The sequence below is a fragment of the Electrophorus electricus genome, chromosome 7 (genome assembly GCF_041902795.1).
Source record: "Electrophorus electricus isolate QZ-2024a chromosome 7, ASM4190279v1, whole genome shotgun sequence".
Taxonomy (NCBI): Eukaryota; Metazoa; Chordata; class Actinopteri; order Gymnotiformes; family Gymnotidae; genus Electrophorus; species Electrophorus electricus.
The window spans coordinates 35,810,426-35,835,360 of NC_137503.1; the positions used below are offsets into that span (position 1 = coordinate 35,810,426).

A 24,935-nucleotide genomic window follows, 5' to 3' on the forward strand; every position below is an offset into this window, starting at 1 on the left:
GAGAAGAGCAGGCAACCAACCCAGTCCCCCCAGGCACAAACCCTCCCTGTGAGCCAGTAGATGATGAAAGCGACCTTGGTATTGTCAGGTAAAATACAAAGAATCCCTCACTGAACAAATAATCCCTCACAGTCATCAGGGTCTCCGCTGTAGCCCTCCAGGGTAGCAGTATGGCAGTACACCCCCTCTGATGCTAGAGGGGTTGCAGGTCCACTATACCTCGAGTCCAGACCCACATATAGGCTCTGCTCACAGCGAGCGAGGCTTTCCACCATGGAACAAAGCTTATTGATCTGCTTCTCATCTCTGTGAGCCACTGTCTGGACAACCAGCAGGTCAGCCTAGTCCAGGCTGCTCATCTCACTCCCTGGCAGCTGCACATTCTGTGACGTTAGCAGCAAGGAGGGAGTTAGAGGCTAGTAAAAGTTAGGAAAGTCTTTATTCTCCATAACAAGCTTGACATGAGCGAGCTCAAAAGAATGAAGTTGATAAAGCAGCAGTAAATTTCAAAAGGCATTTAAAGCACAGGCAGTAGCTTGAAGCACAGGATGACCGGCAGTGCACAATACCAACGGCAAGTACCTGTAGGCTGTAAATAGTGACGAGAAGAAAATAGAGTAAATGAAAAAGTGTCAGTGATAATAAATAAGTGGAAGCTTGGGAACAGGTGGGTGTGGCTTGTGTGTATGTGAGTGGGCATGTCCCTCCTGCTCAGTTCTAAGGGCAGCATGACAAGAGAGACTATATAAAATAATTATGGGGACTCAGAAGGGAACACAATGTATACGTGATTCCTCACATCTCTTCTACACATTGTGTATATAAACATACTATACATATATTGTTAATATATTTTGTATATATATAGATATATATTTCCCTATACACCCCTGTTTTTTCTCCTCAGTTTGGACAGAGCACTCTCAAACCATTTCACTGCGAGTTATACTGTGTATGACTATGTATGTGACAAATAAACCAAACTTGAACTTGAACTCTTCTCCATTTGTTGAGTTACGTGCTCACCTGTCACGTTATGGCCCCGCCCCCTCCTGAAACGTCTTCATGTGTGTGCTCCTCTGTGTTGCCACACCCTCTCGTGTCATCCACCTGTTCTGAATTATGTGTAACTGTTTTGTGTGTATATGTCTCCTGTGTTGTAGTACGGATTGTTGGTGTTTGAAATGTATATATCGGGTGTGTTGTGTTAAACGTATTGCTGGTGTGTAAATAATAAATGTCTGTTTGATCGTGCCTCTTCCCCACATCCTATTTGCCTCGCTGCATTACATCATCTTAACACGTCTCCTCAATAAGCATGCAGGGACACTGCTGTGCACATTTTTTTCATGCATTTTATTTTATGTAAGTAGCATTTTAATAATTTTAATTGCAATTTTTTGTAGTATTAACAGTTCAGCCAGATATTGTAAACCCTAATGACTCATAAAATTTGCCTACTCTTTGTTCTGTATCTGATTCTATAAATTAAATGTTTCACATTGACCGCATCCACCAAGAATACTCTCAGTTGCTAGGCGACCTGGTAGTGATAAAGGCTGGCTCCATCTTTGGGAGGGGGTCAGGTTTCTGAATATTTACTGAGCATAGACAATTGCATTCCACACCAGGAGTAAATTTTTAAAGCTTTTAAATAGAACAGGCCTTTCCCCTATGAACCAGAACACACATCCCACCAAGTATCACATCACTAATCTGCAATACTAAATACAAATAGCTTTTATTAAAACGCGTAATGTTTTGGTCAGTCATTGTATATTAGACATTGCATGAATTTTATGGTGACTACTCCTGATACATTTCAGTTTACTGCACAGGCTGAGGTTTGTTCTAAATTGTCCGTAATACAACCTTTCTACATGTTATCACAACCACCATAATTCCACTACCTCTTCTACTATGTCTCTCACACACACACAGGACTCTTGCACTACCTCTCTCTCTCTCCCTCTCTCTCTCTCTCTCTCTCTCTCTCTCTCTCTCTCTCTCTCTCTCTCTCTCTCTCTTTCTCTCTCTCACACACACACACACACACCGAGAGGACTCTTGCACTACCTCACAGACACACATCTTGAAAATGACTCATTCACTGAACACTAATCATCCTGCTCTCCTTTGCTCAACAGCACAGCAGTATATTACATATCTACTGTATACTCTCTACTTTGCACTCAACTGTGCTCATCCCTACACTGCAAACCACTGTAAATCTATACATCTAATTCATATTTAATTAGCGCATATACTGTAATTACATTACACTGTTCAGTTATATTATCTACCCTTTTATACCTTAGATATTCTATCCTTAAATTCTCTTAGTGTTTCCTGTGAGTGGGCAGTTGTCAAAGCATTTCAATGCTAGTTGTAGCATGTAGGACTATGTAAGTGACAAACATTTGATTTTATTTGATAATAGAAAAAAAAAAAATCCTAGTAGAACATTTAACATTTAACCATGAGCCGGAACATATCATCGCAAAACTGCTGCATGTCTGACATCTTCCTGGTCCACATGAACGTGTCCTAATGCCACTGATGGATGCTATTGGTAATTGAGCAAATGTAGCACAGACAAGAGCGCCTCCCTAAAATGAATTTTGTACTCAGTGCGTGGATTGCTCTTGTAATAGGAAGCATTCCTGCTGTGACTGATATACTGTAAATCACTCAGAGCAACTGACAAGCAAGGCGGGTTGCTCACACCCACTGCTAATTTATGGCAACATCCCTTTTAATGGTGTGCGTGCGTGTGTGCGCGCGCGCGCATACTCATACATGCTTAACAACTATTATAGTAGTATTTTTTAAATATTTTATTACATTTGTTATTATTTAACAATTGCAACATATTTCTTATATGCAAAATATCACAAACCACAATGTTGTAATTAGCCCAGTATAATAAATGCTAGCTATGTTTAATCCACATAGTTCAATGGGGTTGTGTTTGCATTATGCACTAACTTTATAAGTTAGATATTTTTACAGTTAAATGTAGACGCTCTACCATCTCCGTGAGCACCGTGACTGTCACTTTAAACGAAGCCGTGCAATCTAATCCTGCCCGCTAGTCCGCTAGCGTGTCAAATATGTGTTAAATGAGACAGGCGTAGTAGTCTTGAGAACAGTGTCTTCTGTACAGTAGTGACATCGCAACCGCATTTTACTTGGGGCAAGCTGAGTGCCATAGTTACTAATAACACATCAGATTAGACCGACGATTTTAGGAAGTTCTCTTTTATTTTTATTAGAAATGGACCAGAAGGACACGGAGATGAACGAGAAAAGAGTTTGTTCATCTACCAGTGGAGTTGTTGTCCAAGTTAGAGAGAAGAAAGGACGTTTACGCGCAGCTATACCGTACATGCCTTTTCCTGTAGCTGTACTTTGCTTATTTCTGAACACCTTTGTTCCTGGACTAGGTGAGTAATGACAACTCCGAGAAGTAACGTATGTATCTTACACTTTGTGCGTACGTGAGTGTGTGTAGGTTAGAAGGTCATTTCTAGCACCTGATTAACTTCTTTACAACTATTTTATCAGAAAGTTTTCTTAATGAATTTCTTAATTTATTTAAGTTGTTCCATCTAATGTTATCAATAAAATGCTCCATTCCAACGACTTTATGTGTTTCAAAGTTTCTAAGAATATTTCATTGTATAATGGATATAGCGAAATGTGTATTGTAATCCCACATCTAATGAATATCGATATTGCTTAAATATATGTGGACCAAGCGTCTGTTGGCTGTCGGGCGGCATTTATTTATTTATTATTTTTGACGATGGTCAAAGCTTTGCCGATATATATAAATATATTAGTATATAACATCAAAACAACCATAAAATGTCTTTTGTTATTTGTTTGTTTGTTTTGGTTGTTTATATATATATATATATATATATATATATATATATATATATATATACATACACACACACACACACACACACACACACACACACACACACTTCACAGCAACTCTGTAAAGCATTTAGGTGAATTTGTGTTTAAGAATTAACCGACAGTTGTTGCTACAGGTTTGTATCTCGGCAACACTGTACTTTATTTTCACCTTCTCAAAACAACATGCTCATCCGTCTCACTCCAATACTGACCCCAGCAGTAGGGTCAACATCAGCCTCAGCAGCATAAATGTCAGATTTCTCTGTGTATCATGGCTCTCAGTGGCCTAACTGCTACTCTTTATATTTGTTATTTGCTCACATGTGATTGTTTGTTAGCTGCTTACTCTCTCCTTTGATTCTATGATCCTCCCCCTTTCGTAACTGCTAGATGGAATAGGTATACTGTATACTGTAGGCCTCTAGAAAGTCAGAAAGTTAATCTCTTGTCTAAGGGTTAGGGTTAGAGCTAGGGCAAACCCAGGTTAGTTCTAACCCTCTTGTGTAAAGGTTAGATTATCCCTATCCTAAACCCTCTTGTCTAAGGACCCCCTCCTCTTTTCATGAGATGGTTTTAGTTGAATTCTTGTGTTTAGTACTTGTTTAAAAACCTTGCAACTAAGACCTGCCTGTCTATATCCATGGGGTTGTTCTGCGAGGCTTGAAATTTAGCCATTTTCAATTGCTGCTTGGCTATTGGAGATAATTCCACTCATTTGCTCTGAAAGAGCCCACTTTAGGCATGTGTTTCAGGTCAATGTCCTGCTGTGTGGGGAGGAGCTATATAGCTGGATCTCAGCCTTTAAGATGCTTTTGTATATAGAATTCATCCTACTTCTATCTTCAGTTAAAGACCAGTGAGACAGTTCCACTGGCAGTCATACATCGCCAGTCCACCATGTTTTACAGATGAGATGATGGGCTTTGGATCATGAGCAATGCCTTGTCCCCTCACACTTTGCTCAACACATTATGTAATGTAATCTGCCCATTTCTTTTGTGCTTTTCTGTTCTTGCAGATCTCTGAGGTCATACTTCTTTTTTATACAAATGCCTTTGATGCACACTTTATGCTTACATCCTGGATAATGTCTTGATCTGTTATACATAAAAAATATTAATCAGCTATTGTGTTTTTCCCCACACCTTCTTGTTTTTTAACAGTGCGACAAAATGGTTTTAATGTAACTAATGCAATTTGTCTTTTGGTTTATGTACAAATATTTATATTTTTTGCAACTTCTTTTGGAAAATGGTGAGATAGCCAGCTAGGCCTACTTTGTAACTTTGTAGCTAATACTGCCACTGTAACATTATATATTTGTGCAGGTAAAACAACCTCTCCTTCAGTGTTAGTATTACATCTAACATAAAATATACATTTTTATAGTCATTGGGATCTTTAATATTTCTGTTTTAAGTATATCTTACAAAGTTATCTGGCTAGCTGTCTAAACTGGGTTTGTCATGCTAGTGAACACAATCTCTTTTATTTAGCTATTGGCAGTCTGTAAAAATATATCTCTGAATTCTCCAAATTTGTTCAGTCACACATGTAGTTGTTGTTGTGTTTCCGTTGCATTCACACTAAATGCTTGTGCTACCTCTCAGTGGGTGTAACCACAGTGATTCTCACAATCTGTGATATCACATGTATACCCTCTATATTAGTGGTATTCACATCTTGATCTCAAATTCAAATCCAGTCCTAGATTTTGTAATCCCATGTAGTTGATGAGTAATGTAATTGGTTTGCCAATCTGTTGTCACACCTGCCTCATAGGTCAAGGGAGGGAAGAAAACCTGTATGACCTGGACTTTGAGGATTGAGATTTAAGTTCCTCTGCATGGTGGTAGCTCAGTGGTGAAGATACTTAATGTATAATTAGAAGGTTACTGGTTCAAGCCCCACTACTGCCAAGTTGCTACTGTTGGGCCCCTAAGCAAGGCCTTTAACCCACAAGTTGTACTCAGTCATAATTAGAAGTTGCTTTGGATAAAAGTGTCAGCTCAATGCTTTAAATGTACCCAATTATCATAGTATCCCACAGTAGTTTGATGACAGCCACATCCTGCTTTCATGAATCTGTTCTTCTAGGCTGTTTGTGCTTGTGTGTGTGTATGTACACTGCTGGGGTGAGTGTAATCGGGTCATGGGAAATATGTAGCTAACCCCTACCCAAGCCTTGTTACTGTGCTTTTACAATAAGGTTTCTCATTGCAAGTTTCTGTTAAGCCACCAGTGATTGTGTTTATGTCCCTCTGTGTGTGAGCCATGAGATACCGCTGCCTAAGTTTGTCTTTGTACTTTTTGTGCTCTGTCCCAGGAAGGTGTCTTTGCTAAGACTCAGGTTTCACGCTACCCCGGTGAACGTCAGGAAGGACATGTGAAGCTTGCACCTGGGGAGATGGTTGCTTTTATATACCAATGGCTGATTTCAGATGTCCTTGATCATTCTAAAGAATGGGATTGGACTTTAAAGACTTTAGCCAATTGGGTAAATTGTACTAACATAACCTAACATATGATAAGAGTGAATACAGGCTGTGGAGGACATACTAAAGCTAATCAGGAACATGTTAACTGCTTCCTATTAGCATATAAGAGGTCAAATATATTGACTTTTTAGTTGAAACTTAAAAACCACATGTTAACATTATTTAAATTTATATTTATGGAATTATGTTTTGTGTTTTTAGCTATTTCCTTTAGATATTGTGAAAAAGATCTAATATCTGTTTATTAGCCTTGCACAAGGGGCAGGATTATCAGGCTCCTACTTGTAGCATTGTGCAGACTATATAAACTACAGGCAAATGTTATGACAATGTAGCCACATGTTTGGTTAATGAAAGGGAAAGTGCCAAAGAGTCCCTGGTGTTTCTCCATATAGAGAGGCACTACTTACACTCCTCTACTCTCTTGCCAGTGCTGCTGATTTGCAGTGTCCAGTTCGGTTGAAACTGAATAATGTTATTTGCTCTCCTTGTATACAGCAGATGAGTCCATTAGCTGCATGGGAAACAGGTATATCTGCCTGTGTTATCAACATCTACTTTGCAGTTTAACTAGACTTTGGGTTCATTCTAACCCTAACCTTGACCCTAGAACTGTAAAAATTATGCTAAGTATTTCAATTTTCAATGTTTCTTAATATTAGGGTCTCTGAGGCCTATTTCATTTTTAAAGAATTTGTGTTAAGTTGATGGTGCCTCCAGTAGATTCAAAGTTTTAATTGAATAGATTTATGTGCTGTTTATAGCAATTTACTTGGTTATGCTTGATTAAGATGTATTGCTACATACAACTTATGAACAGAATATCACTTTTCCCAGGAATGAATCAGCCAAAAAATGTGAAAACATCTCAGGTATGATAATGCAAAACATCCAAAACATAATCTGCTCCTGTAATGTTATAAATGTTTCAGGAAACAGGGGCATGTTAGGGATGTATGAATTATTCTCACTGTAGTTCTGATGAAGTGAAGAGTACAGGGAATCTGTTCCACCAGCACTTTTGCTCTTTCAGTTGCCATGACAACAAATGTTACTGAAATGCTGCTTCCACCAGTCTCTGTTAAAGATAACCCAGATAATCCAGATAACCCAGATAGCTAATTCTATACATGAGAAAGAATCTCACAAGGCATTTTAGATTATCAGTTGTCATTTAGATGATAAACTGTAAATTTGTCTTTCAATTAGGGCCTTAAATTAGCTCTTGCTAGGTTTTGTGTCCCTGTAGCTAACCAAAAACATGCAATGACCTTTTAGGAAATACAGTCATATTACTTTGGTATGACTATAATGTTATTGCAACTGGAATTAAATACTTCTATTCTCAAAAGACAGCATGTTTCCACATTCTATTTTTGCCAATGAATCAAAATTAAGGTTTATTATCCAAACATAATACATTATATCCATTTTTACTTTGAGAACACTGCCCAGTCTCAGATATTTATAATCTTACATATATCAGACCTTATAGTGTTCCATATCAGACCATATAGTGCTAAAGTCTTCACGCTCATTAGAAAATTGCTTTGATGTTTCACTGAAAGTCAAAATCTCTGGTTAAAATTAATCTGTTTGCAAAACTGAGTTCAGTGCTGCTGTCAATTAAACATTCCTGTCCTGGTCACACAGCTATAAACTGATGCTTGCAGCCTTTCTGAGTCACTGCATTCAGACCAACCCAATTCCAAGCTTGAACTGCTTGCTTCATTTTAGCGTCATAAATTGAGGCCACTGTCTTGTGCTGTAGAGCTCTAAGATTTTGACTCAAGTTTTGTGGATTGTTATCAACCAATCATCTTTCTCTGACCAGATATCATGCCCTCAGTTCCCAGGGCTTTCTTCAGTGCAGCAGTGAACCATTTTCATTAGCATTCAAATCAAGTTAAAAAGCCTTCATTGTTGTAGGCAAAGTTTTTTTACATAGAACTTGTCATACACAGTGGTCATTTAAATTGCTTATAATTGATTGCTTTATAACTTTTATAGGCCTGTGGGAATCTTCTACCCACAGACAGGTGTGGAGTGTTCTTCAGTTTTAGAGGGAAAGAAATAATAGGGGTTTGGACTAGGCTGGTCTAGGAGTCAATTTCAATACTTTGGGTCCAGTAGAGGAAAGCTGTTTCAAATCCAATGATGTCTAGATGCTGACCAACCATTCACATCCTCTTTAAATTAAGGAAGGTCCAAGTGCCACCAACAGCTTGTAAAAACTCAATTCTGTGAAAGAAGCATCCACAAGCTCCACACTAACCTTTCAGTGCTGCAGTGCATTTAGCACTGTCCTGCTGGCCAGCCTAATTCATACAAGAGACCAGTAGGTCTTACATTTAAATTTACAGCATTTAGCAGACGCTCTTATCCAGAGCGACTTACAAAAGTGCTTTGTCATTTACTCATAGAATATATCCAAGTACAGTACAGTAGGTTAGAATCAAACATACCAGTGAACTAGAATACTGTAGAATACAGGGATGAATGCTTATACCTAGAAGTGCAAATACATAATGTCTATCTTAAACAATAATAAATGCTATAAACAATAAGTGCTAGTTTGTTAAAAAGCATAAATAATGCCCTACAATAAGTACTAAATTAGTCAGTCAATAAGGGAGCAGTGTCAGTTGTCCTTTAAATATTCTGCAAATAGATGGGTCTTCAGTCTACGTTTGAAGACTGCAAGGGACTCTGCTGTCCGGACAGCAAGCGGGAGTTCATTCCACCATCTTGGAGCCAGGACAGAAAATTGTCTCGATGCTTGTTGTCCATGAGACCTGAAGCAATGTATTTCAAGCCGAGCCGTACTTGAGGTTCGAAGTACTCGAGGTACAGATCGGGCTTTGACCATTGACCTCATGTATGAAGGGGCTGGTCCATTTTTGGATTTGTAGGCAAGCATCAAGGTTTGAAATCTGATGCGTGCAGCTACAGGGAGCCAATGAAGGGAGCGTAGCAGTGGAGTAACATGTGAACTTCGGAAGATTGAAGACCAGTTATGCTGCTGCATTCTGGACATGTTGTAGAGGTTTGATGGCTCTTAGAGGAAGACCAGCAAGTAGTGAGTTGCAGTAGTCTAGCTCTGAGATCACAAGAGACTGCACAAGCACCTGGGTAGCTTCCTGCAAAAGAAAGGGTCGAATCCTTTGTATGTTACAAAGGAGGAATCTGCAAGCCCGGGTTAGATTAGAAACATGAGTTGAGAACGACATCTGGTTGTCCAAAGTTATGCCCAGGTACGGGCAGCTTCTGATGGTGATACCAGGGAGTTCTCAGAGGAAACAGTAAGGTCATGGTAAGGGTTGGGAGTACCTGGGATGAACAGAAGCTCAGTTTTACTGGGGTTGAGCTTCAAGTGGTGGGCTGTCATCCATGACGCGATGTCAGTCAAACATGCCGAGATACGTCTGCAGACCTGCATGTCAGAGGGTGAAAAAGAATTAAATAATTGAGTGTCATCAGCATAGCACTGGTAGGAGAAATCATGAGAAGATATTACATCACCAAGAGAACGAGTATACACAGAGAAGAGAAGGGGGCCCAATACTGAGCCTTGTGGAACACCAGTGGAGAGTCTACATGGTTTGGATGTGGATCCTCTCCATGTCACCTTTAATTTTGTTCTTCAAGTTTGTTTTTCCTTCCTGCATGTGCCAGGGTCATTACTGTATTTATTCAATGTGCTTACATAACCATACAACCTATACAACACAGAAAACCAAAAATCTACTTCCTCACAATCTCCTAACACTCTCACAAGTGTGTCTGAGCCAAAGCACAGTGAGTGAGCATTCTCTTCCTGAGAATAGGGGACTATAGTGGATAATTAACCTCCCACACTTGCACTTGGCACTCTATGAATAATGCTGTGGAAAATTACCATCATCATCAGCCTAATGTGCAAGGACAAGAATCCCTCACCAGAGCTCTCTTCCTGCTCAGGACAACACATCACTTTTTCATAAGCATCTCACAGCAGTGTTTTATAAAGCAAGAGTTGACTATGCCAGACAAAGCTCTAGTGAAATCACGTTTAAACTGTCCAAATGTGTGTGAGTGAGTGTGAGAGAGAAAGAGAGAGAGAGAGAAAGAGAGAGAGAGAGAGACAGAGAGGGAGAGGGAGAGTGAGTGAGAGAGTGAGAGGGCATAACAGACAGTGAGAGAGAGATAGAGGGAGTGAGAGATAAAGAAATGTGGGAGGACGGATGAAATGGGGGAATGGGGCTTTACACGTCACTGGAAGTAATTAGAGTGGCCAACTCCATAAGCTCAGTTAGTCACACACATAAGTAATGCTCACTCAACCATACAGAGGAAAACCAAAAAGGGGGGTGGGGGGGGATGGAACGAGACAGAATGCAGGACTAAGAGAGACAGAGTGAAATCAAGAGGATGGCATTTGTTATTTTGGGAAGTATTTGCTGTAATAAGAAAATAATTTATCAAACTAGAAAACCTTCTCTGAAGTATGAATATACATGTGAAGATAGGTGTTAAAATAACTCTGTTTTGGGTATTTTGAAGACAAAGAGCAACAAGAATTTACTGCTTTAGAAGCAGATGTCCTTTTACAAGACTGAGCCAAAATAAAAGCCTTGTGGGTGGAATGAAGTCACTGAGAAAGAGATTAGGATTAGGGGATCAAGCTGAATGTTTCCTGCAGCACTCCCTCTGTGTTATTATGAGACTTCATCTGATGACAGATGAGATTTTTACATCAGTTAGTTGGTGGATTAATTTTCCCCAAGCTCAGATTCAATGAATTCTTTGCCACAGGAAGGTGAAAATAAGGTTGCACTGTGTGATCATCTGGCTACTAAACTCCCCACTTTGAATGTGTATATGTCACTATACAGCCTCCTCCCAAACGTCTCCTTGTGTGTGTGTGTCCGTGGGTCCACGCCCTCCCAGTGTTTTACACCTGCTCATTATATGCATGTATAAAAGTCTATTGTTTATGTGTGACTGTTGTCGGTGTTTTACGAAACTCTTCCCTGCATCCTGCTCTAATTCCACATCCTGACAGAAACACTGATGGATGAAGGATGCCTGGGAAGAGGAGCAGGAGAAGGAAAGGAAAGAAAGGATGAGAACACCCTTTCACAGCCCTCATGGAGAGATCCTCCATAATCTTGGGTACACTCCGTACCCTTACAGCAAGGGAAAGTGCCACTGGGGGATCTTGGGGGGGAGGCCCTACAGACCCACTCCGGACTACCGGGACTGGTATAATTAGGTCCAGTGCTCGGAGTTGGACTCTGCAGGGTTCTACTACCCTTCCATGGACTACCATGAGGGCTACGTGGATTATGAAAGGAATGGGGAGTACAGCGACATTAGTCTGTGGTCGGACTCTGAGTTCGACCGTGGGGAGGATCCATCGATGGAGGTCTAGGGGGTCCTCTATGGGGACCCTCCCTCCGTCAGCCACACCACGTCAGCAGACTACCAGTGTGACGAACCTTTGGCACCAATGGTTCCACCAAAGGCTCCACCCAGGGCACACCGCTCTGAGGCAAGCAAGCTGCCCCATGTGACTTTTAGAGAGGTGTTGCCGTCGTCCGACGAGGAAACTCCCTCCACTAGGGCACACAGCCTCAGAACTCATGCACCTGTACCTAAGCCTTTTAGAGGCACGAAGGAGGCAACACCAGTGCCCACCCCAAAGGCAGGCAAAGTAGCTGGTGTATCTCCTGAATCAGGTGCGCAGAAGTCACCGTCCTCCAAATCAGCGAGGGGCAATCCCCCCACAGGCAGGATGGGCTTTAACCCAGCTGACGACTGGGGGACGACTGGCTTCCCTGGACTCTCTAGCAATGTAGTTTTGTACCTGTCCCTGTCACTGTTTCTCCCCATCACGCAATCTGTGCCAGTCACTTTGTCTCCCTTTGTGTCTGTGCCTGTGCCTGTCAGTGTGTCTGTTCCCGTGTCTGTTGTCGTCCTGGTCACTGTCCTTGCCCCCTCTGTCCGGCTCACGCTGGCCTGTGTCGGGTTGCTCGGTCCTCCGGCCTTGCCATCTGCCGTTGGTTTCGCGGCCATATCCCAATAGGCTAGCGCGCCTGGAGTCACGCTGTTGGGGAGGGGCTTTGTCATGGTACAGCCACTCCTCCTAAATGTGTGTGTGTGTGTGTGTGTGTGTGTGTGTGTGCGTGTGTCCATGTGGCCACACCCTTCCTGTGTTTCACACCTGCTCCTCATTATGTGTTATTAGTAGGCGTGTATAAAAGTCGTTTGTGTGACCGTTGTCGGTGTTTAACCCTGATAGCCTGCGTGCTACGTCTTTGTTGTTGTGTGTGTTAGTAAACGTATGCTTATTTTTTACGAAACCCGTCCCCACATCCTGGTTTAACCCCATTTTTTGACAGTATATTGCCATGCAAACATGCAGTGGTCTAGTCTATGTGGCACAAATTGATACAGCAATGCCTGTTACCACAAAAAATGTTCTGCTGAAAATCCTGTTGATCTATCACATGGGGGATAGCCAGGAGGTCATGTTGATCTATCACATGGCCCATCACATTTCTAAAACACCATCCTGGGGGACGTCTTGCTGAGATACCAGTGACTGAGTTCCCATCAATAGTGTAGCAGTCTCTCTGCAGTAAAGTTGAGACATATTTATTATTACTTTTATTTTTATAATATTTTTGATTGGAGTATTTATGTAATAGCTAAATGGTTGAGGTATAATTATAGAGTTTAGCTTTAGTGCTGTATGGTAGAATCTCTTCACTGTCATATTTTGCCAATGAAAACAAAAGTGGATTATTAAACAGTTTGGATTAATTAAAACAATTTGATTAATTTGGGTTGCAGTTTTACATGATCCTTAGTGAGCCCTATACTGTACTTCAGTCCAGGCTCAATTTAAACTGTTACACAGTGATAAATGTTTTAACCGTTCTTCATTATTAAAACACAATATATGGTACCCTAATAAGATTCCAGCTGTAGCGCTCTAGCCCTCAGCATTAAAGGAATACTTCATCAGAAAATATGAACATTGTTTATCGTTTCAGGATTGGTAGTAGCTAACTAGTTTTTATTTGCTGTTAGTCATGTTAGCAGTTTTAGGTAAAGTATCCCTTTAAGAGGATTTTATTATAAATCCATGTGCTCTCTCTGTGTCTGACTGGCCAGGTACATTCGTCTCAGCATTTGCAGTGCTCTGTGGTGCCAGGACAGATCTGCCAGACCAGCACATCTGCTGTGTGTTTTGGCTGAACATCGCAGCTGCATTCATCCAGATCCTTACTGCTGTGGTCATGGTGGGCTGGATAATGAGCATATTCTGGGGCATGGACATGGTCATCCTCGCAAGTAAGCATAATGCATGGTTGGGGTTAGGGTAGGGTAAACCATAACCCATATTCTGGTTATGATTTGGGGTAACCATAACCCATGTTCTAGTTAGGGTTAGGGGTAACCCTAACCCATATTCTGGGACATTGTCATGGTCATCCTCACAAGTAAAATAATGCAGGGTTCTAAAAGTACACAGATCTTTTAAATATTAACTCTTTTGCTAAACCAGATATATTGTACAGAGCCCTTAAAATATATATGTATTCTGTACCAGTCTTATTTTCAATATAGGCCACTGTATGCTACCACCATTTTGATAATGGAAGTTTTGGGCATATACATTAAAAGATGCCATATTAAGTCAAAGTGATTGCCATCCCATAAAATTCTTGTTCGCATTAATATTAACTTTTTGTTAATATTTTAAACATCTCTGGTCATCTGAATCCCCTTGGACAATGATAGTTATTATTATATGACAATATTAAATAAAGTAGTGCAATAATCACTATGTGTAGGCAGTTGAGGAAACCCCAAGAACATGCTTTCTCTTTGGACAAGGACATATGCCAAAAGCTATAAATGTAAATATATTTTCCTTGTGTAACATCTATACCAATTTGAATCTATTCTCTCCTAATATCCTAAAACATAGCTTTCTCTTTGTCTACTGTTTTGTGGCCCTAACAAATTCAGCAGGATTTTTGGAGAACTTGCTGTTCTTGTAGACTGTGAATAATGAATTTTAATCATTTTTCCATTTCTTTTCCATGCGGGCCTCCTTTCATTCTAAAGTCTCTGAAGGTAAATATATCATTCTAACACTCATTTCATAATGTCCTCAGATATGTCTCAAACGTGATATTTATTTGAGAAGTATACCACAAGTGTTCTTCAGTGCTAAAACTCTTGTTGCTTTGATGAAGGTCTGGGTCAGCCAGACACGTCAATTTTCCTTGCAGACTGTTAGTACTGTAATGTTTGTCATGTTCATGTTGGTCTGTCTGTGTTGAAGAGCCTCCCACCTCCTCCCATCTGTCAGTCTCCTTCAGAGACCATTTGATCTCTGCTTTGCATAGAAATGTTATTACTGTGCTTATATATTGGCAGAGATTTGTAGAGGGTTAGGGTTAGGTACAGAGAGGCAAAATGCACCCACTGCCTTTTACACATATGCTGGACATGTTTATTAGTTTTTTACAGTTCATGTCAACATTCATGTGCATGATTGACCAGTATCACTAAAAGACAAAAATCTTATTTGTCTGTATACTTCCATCAAAATGTGCCAGTTAGGAAAAATAATTAGATTGTATTGCTAATCGTAAGCCAGTTAACAATATATTGCTCCAATAGGTGATGTTTTTGTAATTAAATGGTGATCCTTTCATGTCTGCATTATTTTGGACAAAATTGATTTATACTTCTTGGATTGTGTGACTGCTGGTTCATTACATCACCAAGAGAGTGTTCATCTGCAGTGTGTGAGACAGGCCAGAATGCTCACAGAACACAAGAAGAATGTTAAAGTTAGATGTCGTGAACTGTTAGCTCATTTGCATATTACAGCTTCCTGACATGTTAGTACTGCAATATCAGCATTGGGATTTTGATTAACCAATTAAGCAATTTCAATATTACAATATCAATATTGATTTTGATTCACTGATTAAGAGATATCAGTATTTCAGCCAGTGTTGCAATCTTTATTAAGTGATATCAACATTGCAATTTTCACTCATGTTAACCGATATCATCATTTTAGAATCCAGTATCATTTTACAATCATTTACAATCCAGTCAAATTCTGATACATTTAAAAAAAAAAATTCACCATACATTATATTTTATCTACACATTCTGAAACATGCCACTTTACTAAAACAATATTGATATTCTTAAAGAATACTCACATTGAGTATTCTCATTGAATGTTACTAAAAGAATTTTCACACTGACATTTCATTTTAAATGTCCCCAATAAACTTGAAGACAGTTCAAAAGGCAGCATAGACACTGAGTTCTTTTACTTTTCTTTTTTTTCAATCTCATCATATTTGTCTTCTCAGTTGAGCTTGTCACCATGGAATGATCTAGTAGCCACATCTGGTAGCCTATTAATAAAGAAAACACAGCATAAATAGACTATCCACAACAAGGCACAGGTGCATCTGATTTGATTCCCCATTTTTTCACCTGGACTGTACCCCCACTCTACAGACCAGACTCAAACCCCAACCTTAACCCTTGTGTATGAATGAATGAAAATACACGTATAAAGTGCATTTCTCAGAACCTAAAGATGCTTTATAGTAAACATAACCCATCAGGGGAGGTTTACACCCAGGACAGAGCACCATCCACCTCTGGGCATGCAGTCATTCACCCACAATCAGACCAGGAACATTTTTTTTGGTAACTAATTTTTATCCAACCTCCATGTTTTTGTATTGTGGGCAGAAACCCCAGAGAAAACCCACACAGACACTGTGAGAACATGGAAAACCCACCCAGATAGGGATACAAACCCAAGAACATAGCACTGAGAAGCAAACATGCAAACCACTAATCCTTCATGTTGTGTTGGGCTTCAGCTCAGAAATCAACACAATTATTCCAGAAATCCTCTCCTCTGATGTCTGGCAAATTCTCTGTCTGGCTCACCAGATTCATGACAGGCAAGAAAACAGCAAGTAAGGCAGGGGAAATTCCATTCTGGTATATGGATAGTTATCACTAATGCACCCCAGGAATGTGTTCTCTTCCCACTGCTCTTCTCCCGCTACACCAATGATTGCACCTCCAAAGCCTCAGTTGTTAAACTCTTGAAATTTGCAGACAAGTCTATGTTCACTGATTCACACAAGATGATGATGTGTCTGCATATCAGTTGAACAGTTATGCTCTAGTGCAGTCTGATCAACTTGGAGCTGAATATACTCAAGACTTTGGACAGTGGACCTTCCTTTACCATTTCCCAAGACTTGAAGTGGGAGACCATCAACCCTCATCCTCAAAAAGGCCCAGCAGAAGATGCGCTGTCTGCAGCAACAGAAGAAGCACAGTCTACCACAGGAAATCTTGAGCCAGTTGTACAACTCAGCTATCAAATCCATCCTGTCCAGTAAACAGGGTTTGAATATACTGAAGCAAACAGTAAGGACAGCAGAGAAAAATATCAGTGCTCCCCTGCCATTACCATCATAAACAGCTCATCAGTATCATCTGCGATGCTATAGCTACTCATTTCTTCAGATTACACCCTGCTTCACATCTACAGATACTGTATTGAACAAAAGGTGATACATTACATTATTGTTGTTAGTACTACCACACTTGCACTTTATGTATATTGTATATCTGTATATTGCTTGGATGTTGTGTATTGTCTGTATATTGTATGATTTACCAGAAGGTCACAAACCACGGGAACCAGATTCCATACATGTTTGTTAGAATGCTTGGCTAATACAGTTGATTTAATTGGAGTCTGTCAATACACTTTTGTCATTCTAATGTTGAACAATCGCAAGCAGTGCCTAACCAGTAGCTTATCAAGTCTGCAAATTCCGATTGTAACCAGGCCACCTCTGCTTTCTAGGATAGGGAGACTTGGGATCCCAAGTTATTTCTCCTGGGAACCACTGTTGCCAGGGCAACTGGGATTGCCTCCCTCCATGGTTTCAGGAGGTGCATGTGGTAGATTTGGAGTGCATCACTCCTGTCTGGTTGCCTTACCTCATAGTTCCTACTGTGTGACCTTGAAAGGTCCTTGCGCCTTGACAAGTAACTTGGAGCTTTATGTAAGTAGTAGTATGAGTACTTCACATTTACATTACCAGGCAGAAGTGAATCATATTGTTTGCCATAGTGTAACACAGATCAGATTTTTTTCAGGGCTACATGGACACAGAAATCTGATCTTTTCAAATCAGATCTGAGTCATTTTTATATGTGGTCCTAGATGAGATACGTATCCAATTCATGGCCATTTGACAAGAATGTGAAGATCATGATTCATGTGGATTATTTCCAAATGGAAAAATATCAGCCAGCACCTGATCATGTACAACTGACAGACTGTACTATGAGTTGTCTCACAAACATGACACTTTTTGTTGGTGGTGGCGCAGGTGACTTGTGCAAAAAATTTCCATTTGTGCAATCATGCATGGTCAAGGTTTCTCATCCTGAACTAAGCAGCCACCACATGCAGCAATTTCAGCTGATGGGGTTCAACTAACCTGTTGCAAACCACATGTTGCAATGCATCATAGTCCAGCTGCACTACTATGGGAAGCTTCTCATAGTGAGCAGTTGTAGTTCCCTGGCACCCTAACTGTCTTGTGACCAGTCAATGCATGATCAAACAGTCCCATGTAAGCTTCCAGATCATACTGTTGTGTGTTCTTGAAAAGGATGATTGGGGTCACAATTGGGGCAGCAGGCTCCTTGGCAACTAGCAACCCTTGGCTTGCTAAGTGATGGCTTTGAACCACAGGATTTGTTCTTGCTGTAGTTTACAGAAAGCCTGATTCTGACAGTGCTGCAGATTGGCTTGGATTTTTGTCACCTCACCCAGTGGGTAAGACTCCATCGTGGTGCACTACATTTTCTTACACCACTGTAAAAGTCCCAAGCAATGTGAAGAAGGATCAAAAGGCAGGTTATGCATTACAAGCTCTTTTATTGACTTACAGTGTGAACTAATAACAAAACAAGCCACAGTGATATGGAGTGAAGGGAAACCTTGGGGAGGAGTTGTACAACATCAACATGTATGGCCACACACACACACACACACACACACACACACTCATATATATATATATATATATATATATATATATATATATATATATATATATATATATATATATATATATATATATATATATATATATATATATATATATATATATATATGTCCATGAAAGGGGGCAGATGAAGGAGCTAGTATGTATTTATGTATTTATAACCCCTCCCTAAAGGCACTCTAATAAATTGATAATTTAGGGGAAGTACATCTCAGAAATAATGTGCTAGCATAAACGTTTATGGTGCCTCCATAAATGTTTACTGTTATGTTGGTAGTAATAACCCCATTAAATCCTAAGTGGTTAATGACTTGAACAATGCACAGGTTAGAAAATATGTCGATAGTGACAATTTTATTTACAAAAAACGCTATCCAAAAGAAAATAATAAATAAGCGAAATAACAGAAAACAAATCGAGAAAACAAAACTGCCCTCTGCAACTCTAAACCGAAGTACAATAAATTATTGGATTATGTAGTTAGCCCTTGATGTCACCACAACCGGTGGGAAAATAATTGAAATGCACAAAGGAAATACCCAAATTTCACTAATAGCAATACTTCTCTTACCCTTAGAGGCCTCAGTTATCAATTAAATAATCAATTGAATAAACAATGAATTAACAATTAGTAAATGAAACACTTGATTACACATCAATAACACAATAAATGCAAAAATGAAACTGAGCTTGGCTATGTCCAGCTTAGCACTTAGGTGTTCACAAGCATTTGCATCATCACTTCTTGAGGCCAAAAATGTTGGTGCACATTTGTAGAATCCTAAGTAGATGGCACATGAAACATTGAGCCAGCTGGTCCAATACATCATCATGATGCATGGAGATGTGCTGTAGAATAATAATATAAACTGAGATTTGAGGAAAAAAAAAATCTAAAAATCTGCACTTTGAACTCATATTCTTTCATTTGAACTCAAATATGCAGTCATAGAAAGGTAACAATAACTGTCCATAAGGGTTTAATAATTAATTAGAGATAAAATCTTAAAGATCATCAGTTCAGACAGGAAAAGATGTTATACACTGTTGTTGATCAAACAAGAACTATCTGTCTAAAATGTAAAACAATAATTTGGCAATTTTACATGATCAATTTAAGAATCTCAAGATTTAACAGCAGCCTAAAAAGAAGATGGGTATAAATACAGAATAATATGCTTAAAGGAGTTTTTGAAAAATAGGTAACAGTAAAGACCCTTTGTACCAAAAACATAATCAAGGTCCAGTTTCATGTAACATCAAAGTTATATCTTCATCTTAACTCAAGAAAACATGATGTCAAATTAGAGAAAAATAGGAGGCAAAGAATGGCATTGTTTCATTTCCTGGTTAACTAGCTGGTTAAATCACTTTCATGTTCCTGCACAAAGTAAGCCACTCTCTATAATACAGCTAGCTAGCTTTTACCATGTACAAAATGTTAGACAGTTAGCTAATATACAATGACAGAATTACTCACAATTATAATTATGTACCCACAAATCTATTTCACTAGGACACAGTTAAGATAGCCAGCTAGATTGATAACTGTTTATACTACAATTAGCTAGTTATATTAGTCAGCTAGCTAATTTGCTAATCAAAATGTAAACTACAAAAAAAATGGATATCTGGCTCACTTAGAATATGACATTATGGGTAAACTAATGATCGGTATCGGTCAATTTAAAAAAAAAACAAATTATCATATTACCACATTTATATGTTTCAAATTGTATGAACACTGAACAATATGAAAAAAAATGGACATTGTATCTTTGCTCAAAGAAATGGCTGAACTTTCTCACGCAGCATTTTAAAACAGGTAGAAGTGGGGTGTCTAGCGAGAGACAGCTGACAGTATTGAACCATTTTTGCTAACTGGGTGATTGTAAATGTAAATAATCCATGCAAACATGAAATGTGTACTGACAGAATAAAAATACACCTAATGATCTAAACTGACAGACCAATAACAATAATATAATCCCAGGTATCTGAACTGAAATAACAAAATCTGAACCTAGAAAATTTGACAAAAGATTAAAATAACTCCAATGATCTTTGATCTGACAGAAAAATAAACTTAATCCAGTGATCTGAACAAAAGAACAAAACCATACAATGTGGAAATGCTCTTCTAAGTACTTTAGGTTATTCTAAAATACTTTTGTTCTGTGCATGTGAAAAGGGTGCTAACTAAAATTTGGCCGGTGTAAGATGGCCCTTGTATTAATCACATACAGATAGATACAGAGTAGTCTAGGTCCTGGAGGTGTTCTGCACAGATCCAGGTGGCCCTTCAAGACCCAGTTAGGAATCCCTACAACTGGCAGGCTGTCGATATTTTTGCTTCTACTGCAACAATATAGACTATTGAATACCTGAATTTGGATTATGCTAAGTAGTCACACATGCTCAGTATTCACACATGCTCTGTATTCACACAGTGACTAGTTCTTTAAAATGTCTCTAAATTTTAAATGGGTTCCATAACCCCAACAGCCACAGTTGAGTCTAGCATCTTCTGGAATATGACTGACTTACCAATGAGCACAATAATTTAAAGTGTTTTAATGTTTTGTTCTGAGTGAGATTGAAGCTGCTTGCTGTTTCCTGTGTTGTTCCTGCCACTGATGAATGAATGAAGCAAAATGAATCGCAGCTGGACTGCAGATCCTGGTTGTTGATTTACCTCATTTTGAGCTTTGTTCAAACATATGGTGATTTAATACAAAAAGTAATTCTGCATGTAGTGGTGCTTTCATGTGTATTTAGAACTAAACTGTTGCCTCTGCTGGAAAAGAACAACATTAATGCTCTGCAAGTTAGCTACCAGTGAGCACAGTATTCTTATTTTCTGCAGGTTTTAGCATGTATGTTGCTCTTGTGGCCTACTTTTACAATGATAATTTGACTTCTAGACAGAAAGCAAAAAGAATGTAACCTGAAAATCAATGTTTGTTCTGAAGAGATCTTTTGGTCCTATTTTATAACTAAGGATTGCAAAAATATCCAATGTTTCAAAATTGGGAAGCTGGTGTTTGTATCGGAACCAGCCACCACTCAGCTCACATTAAGTGCTTCTCTTCCAACACTGCCTCATTAATCAGTCACCCTGTTCCTCCTGTACTCAGGCTATCGGGAGCAGACAGCAGCCCAGCAGCTCTGAGGTGTTCACCTGTCCAAACCCATGAACGTGTGCTTTTTCAGCAAAGAGCTCCCACCAGCACAGATGGAAGTGTTAGGAAGTATGAGGGTAGTTTCCTGGTGGAGTGAAAGAAGAGTCAACTGCAGTCAGCTTTTCAACCTTGTTGGACATCAAGGCTGCCAGAAGGGTGGCTGTACAGTGTCCCAAAAGCCCTTGTGAATATTACCAGAAAATGCTAATGTGCCAACTGTATGTGTGCTAAACTCATCCACTCTTGTCCTGGCAAACTATTCATTAATTTGTTTTCTGTTCAACCTAACTGTACTTGGAATAAAGGATGTGTACTGCCTATACAAAAGCATTTGCTACATGAATAACATCTAAACTAAAATGGTTTTGATGTATGCAAAGAGCAACGGGTATCTAATTAAGTGGTTTAATTAGATATTCAGTGATGCAAGACCATGCACCTTGAACCCTACACCTTATAGAGCAAACAGAATAACCCAGTCAGGATAGCTGAAGTATTTAACACAGGTTACACTCTGTTTTTATATATCATTTATATATCATGTATATTACAACAATATAGATACTAAAATGTTGTCCTACTCTGTAGTATACATATTCTTCTTTTAATTTCTAAATACCACACATTTTGGCACAACATTGCCCTCTATGTTTGTAAAGTAGGCCACAAAACACGGCAGTGTGTGCTATTTATTTATGGTTATTTTGTAGAACATATTCTGCATAGATACCATGTGTGTCACCATTACACAGTGTTTGACTCATTTATTTTGACCTTAAAGCACAAACACAAACAAATGTAACATGTATTTGTAGTTTGATGCATAACTATTTATTGTTTGTTGTTTAGTGAAGCAGTAATGCTGGATCAATGTTATGATCCATGAATCAAGGAATGAAAAAATATGACTAGGTAGTATTATTTTCATTTCGAAGACATGACAAGCAGTAAATAGTAAAAATGGTATTAGATTTAAGAGTAACCCTGAAAATGTATACACTTGTTCAGTATTGCTCAGAATGAATTCATATTGTTTGTTTTTGTTGTTGTTTTGTTTTTACATTAACATGGGTAAATAACATCAATGTATAATTAGTCTTATAGTGTCCAAAGAATGTATTTAATTACAAATTCTTCAGGGTTTATTCTTTAAACATAAAAACTTGTAAAATAAAATGCATTAATGTTATTGAATAATTGTATAACTCTGTATCACTACTGTGCTTATGCTTGTGTTTATGTAAATTTTCAGGACAAATATTTTATGACTATGCAGTATGTAATGAATCATGTTTCTTTTATAAAAAGTGTTTTACCTTATTGAGACTAATTTTTCTGGTCCTGACAAAGAAGGTAGCCCTTCTCTCATCAAACTGGAAAAGAAAAAACATATATTTCGTTAGTGAGGCTAAGGTCATGGTTAAGTTTTAGGATTAGGTATAGAATTATTTTATATACAAGTAGTTAACTTACAAAGCATACAGAAAGTTTTTAGACTATTTTAAGTTTTCCACATTTTGATGTTTCAGACTCACCTTCAAATACTTCAAATACTTTTTACTATTTTTTTTTCTTCTCAATTTTTTTTCAACACACAAATTGCCAAATTGCCAAAGCAAAATCAGGTTTTTGTAATGTTTCATAGATTCATAAAAATGAAAAAATTAAATATTACATGTACTTTTGGCAGCAACAATAGCCTCGGGTCTTCTTGGGAATGAGCCTGCAAGCAGGATCTGCAGGATCTGTTGGAGGTTTCTCCCATTCATTGTATCAGAAGTGTTGAAGCTGAGCCAGGTTGGATGGAAGTGTTGGTGTACATATTTGAGCTGTCTCCAGAGATGTTCTACTGGACTCTGGCTGGGCATCTCCTGGGCTTCCACAGAGTTTTCTGCAAAGCCACTCATGCGTTTTAATGGCATTATACCTCAGGTCATGTTGTTGAAATGTAAACTAACCCTAACCCTAGCCCTAGATGTTGGGCACTACAGGAGTATAAGACTGTTCTTGGTTTCAAACCTCTTTGGAGCCTCTTGGGCATATGTGCACTTTCAATGCTGCTTTTATCTTAAATGTTCTTTTAGCTTTCCTCAGGCCTGTGCTTTGACACGGTCCTATCTCCCAGCTCTTCAGACAAGTCTCTTGTTCTCATAGTTTTGATCATCTAAGAGAAATTCTATAGAAATGATATAAATATAGGCTTCTCTAAACTATTTCCAGTCAATTCATTTAAGATAAAATGGAATCCAGATAAACTGTCAAAACATTTCAAGGAAGTAAGATGCACCAGAGATTTATAGCAAGTGTCATAATAAAGGGTCTGAATACTTATAATAAATTTTTGTAATAACAAAGCATTTCATAAATAAATTGTGGAGTGTTGTCTGTAGTCTGATAAGAAAATTAGTTAAATATATTTTATGATGAGTCTGAAAATTTTAAGATGAGAACAAAATGTGTAAAACTTGAAAGTCTGAAAACCTGTATATATATGTACTATAAATAATGTCCTAAAGATTCACAAAAAAGAGTGTATGTATTTGTGTGTGTGTGTGTGTATGTGTGTGTGTGTGTGTGTGTGTGTGTGTGTGTGTGTGTGTGTGTGTGTGTGTGTGTGTGTGTGTGTGTGTAACCATACTGAACAGTTTGTGGTACCAAGGAAAACAATCTATTCATTTGTAAACCATTCTGTTACTAGTGCTGCCTTTTGTATGCAACAATTAAAAACCTGTAAGAAAGTCAAAAGAGAAGCAAAATTACCTTCATCATCTGAAAACAATGAGGCATTAGACACCAATCTATTTACTGAAATTAAGGACATACATTGTTGCATTGCTGTAATCTTAAAAGGTGCTGTATGTATTAAAATAAGGCTATATTTACCATGTAAGATTTTGTTTCAGTTTTTACATGTTATTGTAGTGAGTCATTTTAGTTTTAAGAGTTATTGTAGTGGCATTTGTGCTTCGGCCTGACATTGAGCAGACAGACATGCCCGTAACTAGTGCCAGAGTTCAGCCAAGTGTTTGTGCAGCGCTGAGGCACAGGCCATCAGTCATGGGCCAGCTGTGTTAGGCACAGGTCGTCGGTCATGGGCCTGCCAGGTTAGTCACAGGTCATCAGTAATAGGCCAGCTGGGTTAGTCACAGACCATCGGTCATGGGCCAGCTGGGTTAGTCACA

The 24,935-nt window shown here is 38.8% G+C and overlaps 1 protein-coding gene across 2 annotated transcripts; it reads left to right on the plus strand.

The window, feature by feature from the left end:
• Window positions 1–3,136: 3,136 nt before the first annotated feature.
• stum (stum, mechanosensory transduction mediator homolog) lies at window positions 3,137–24,426 on the plus strand. Of its 2 annotated transcripts, XM_027022835.3 has the most exons (4): window positions 3,137–3,446; window positions 13,590–13,769; window positions 14,550–14,558; window positions 21,709–24,426. In XM_027022835.3, the coding sequence occupies exons 1-4, from the start codon at window positions 3,278–3,280 to the stop codon at window positions 21,741–21,743; spliced, it is 393 nt and encodes a 130-aa protein (XP_026878636.1). In that variant the 5' UTR covers window positions 3,137–3,277; the 3' UTR covers window positions 21,744–24,426. The 2 variants fall into 2 exon arrangements, with proteins under 2 accessions (XP_026878636.1, XP_081574462.1); XM_081718336.1 differs by lacking the exon at window positions 14,550–14,558.
• The last annotated feature ends 509 nt before the right edge of the window (window positions 24,427–24,935 follow it).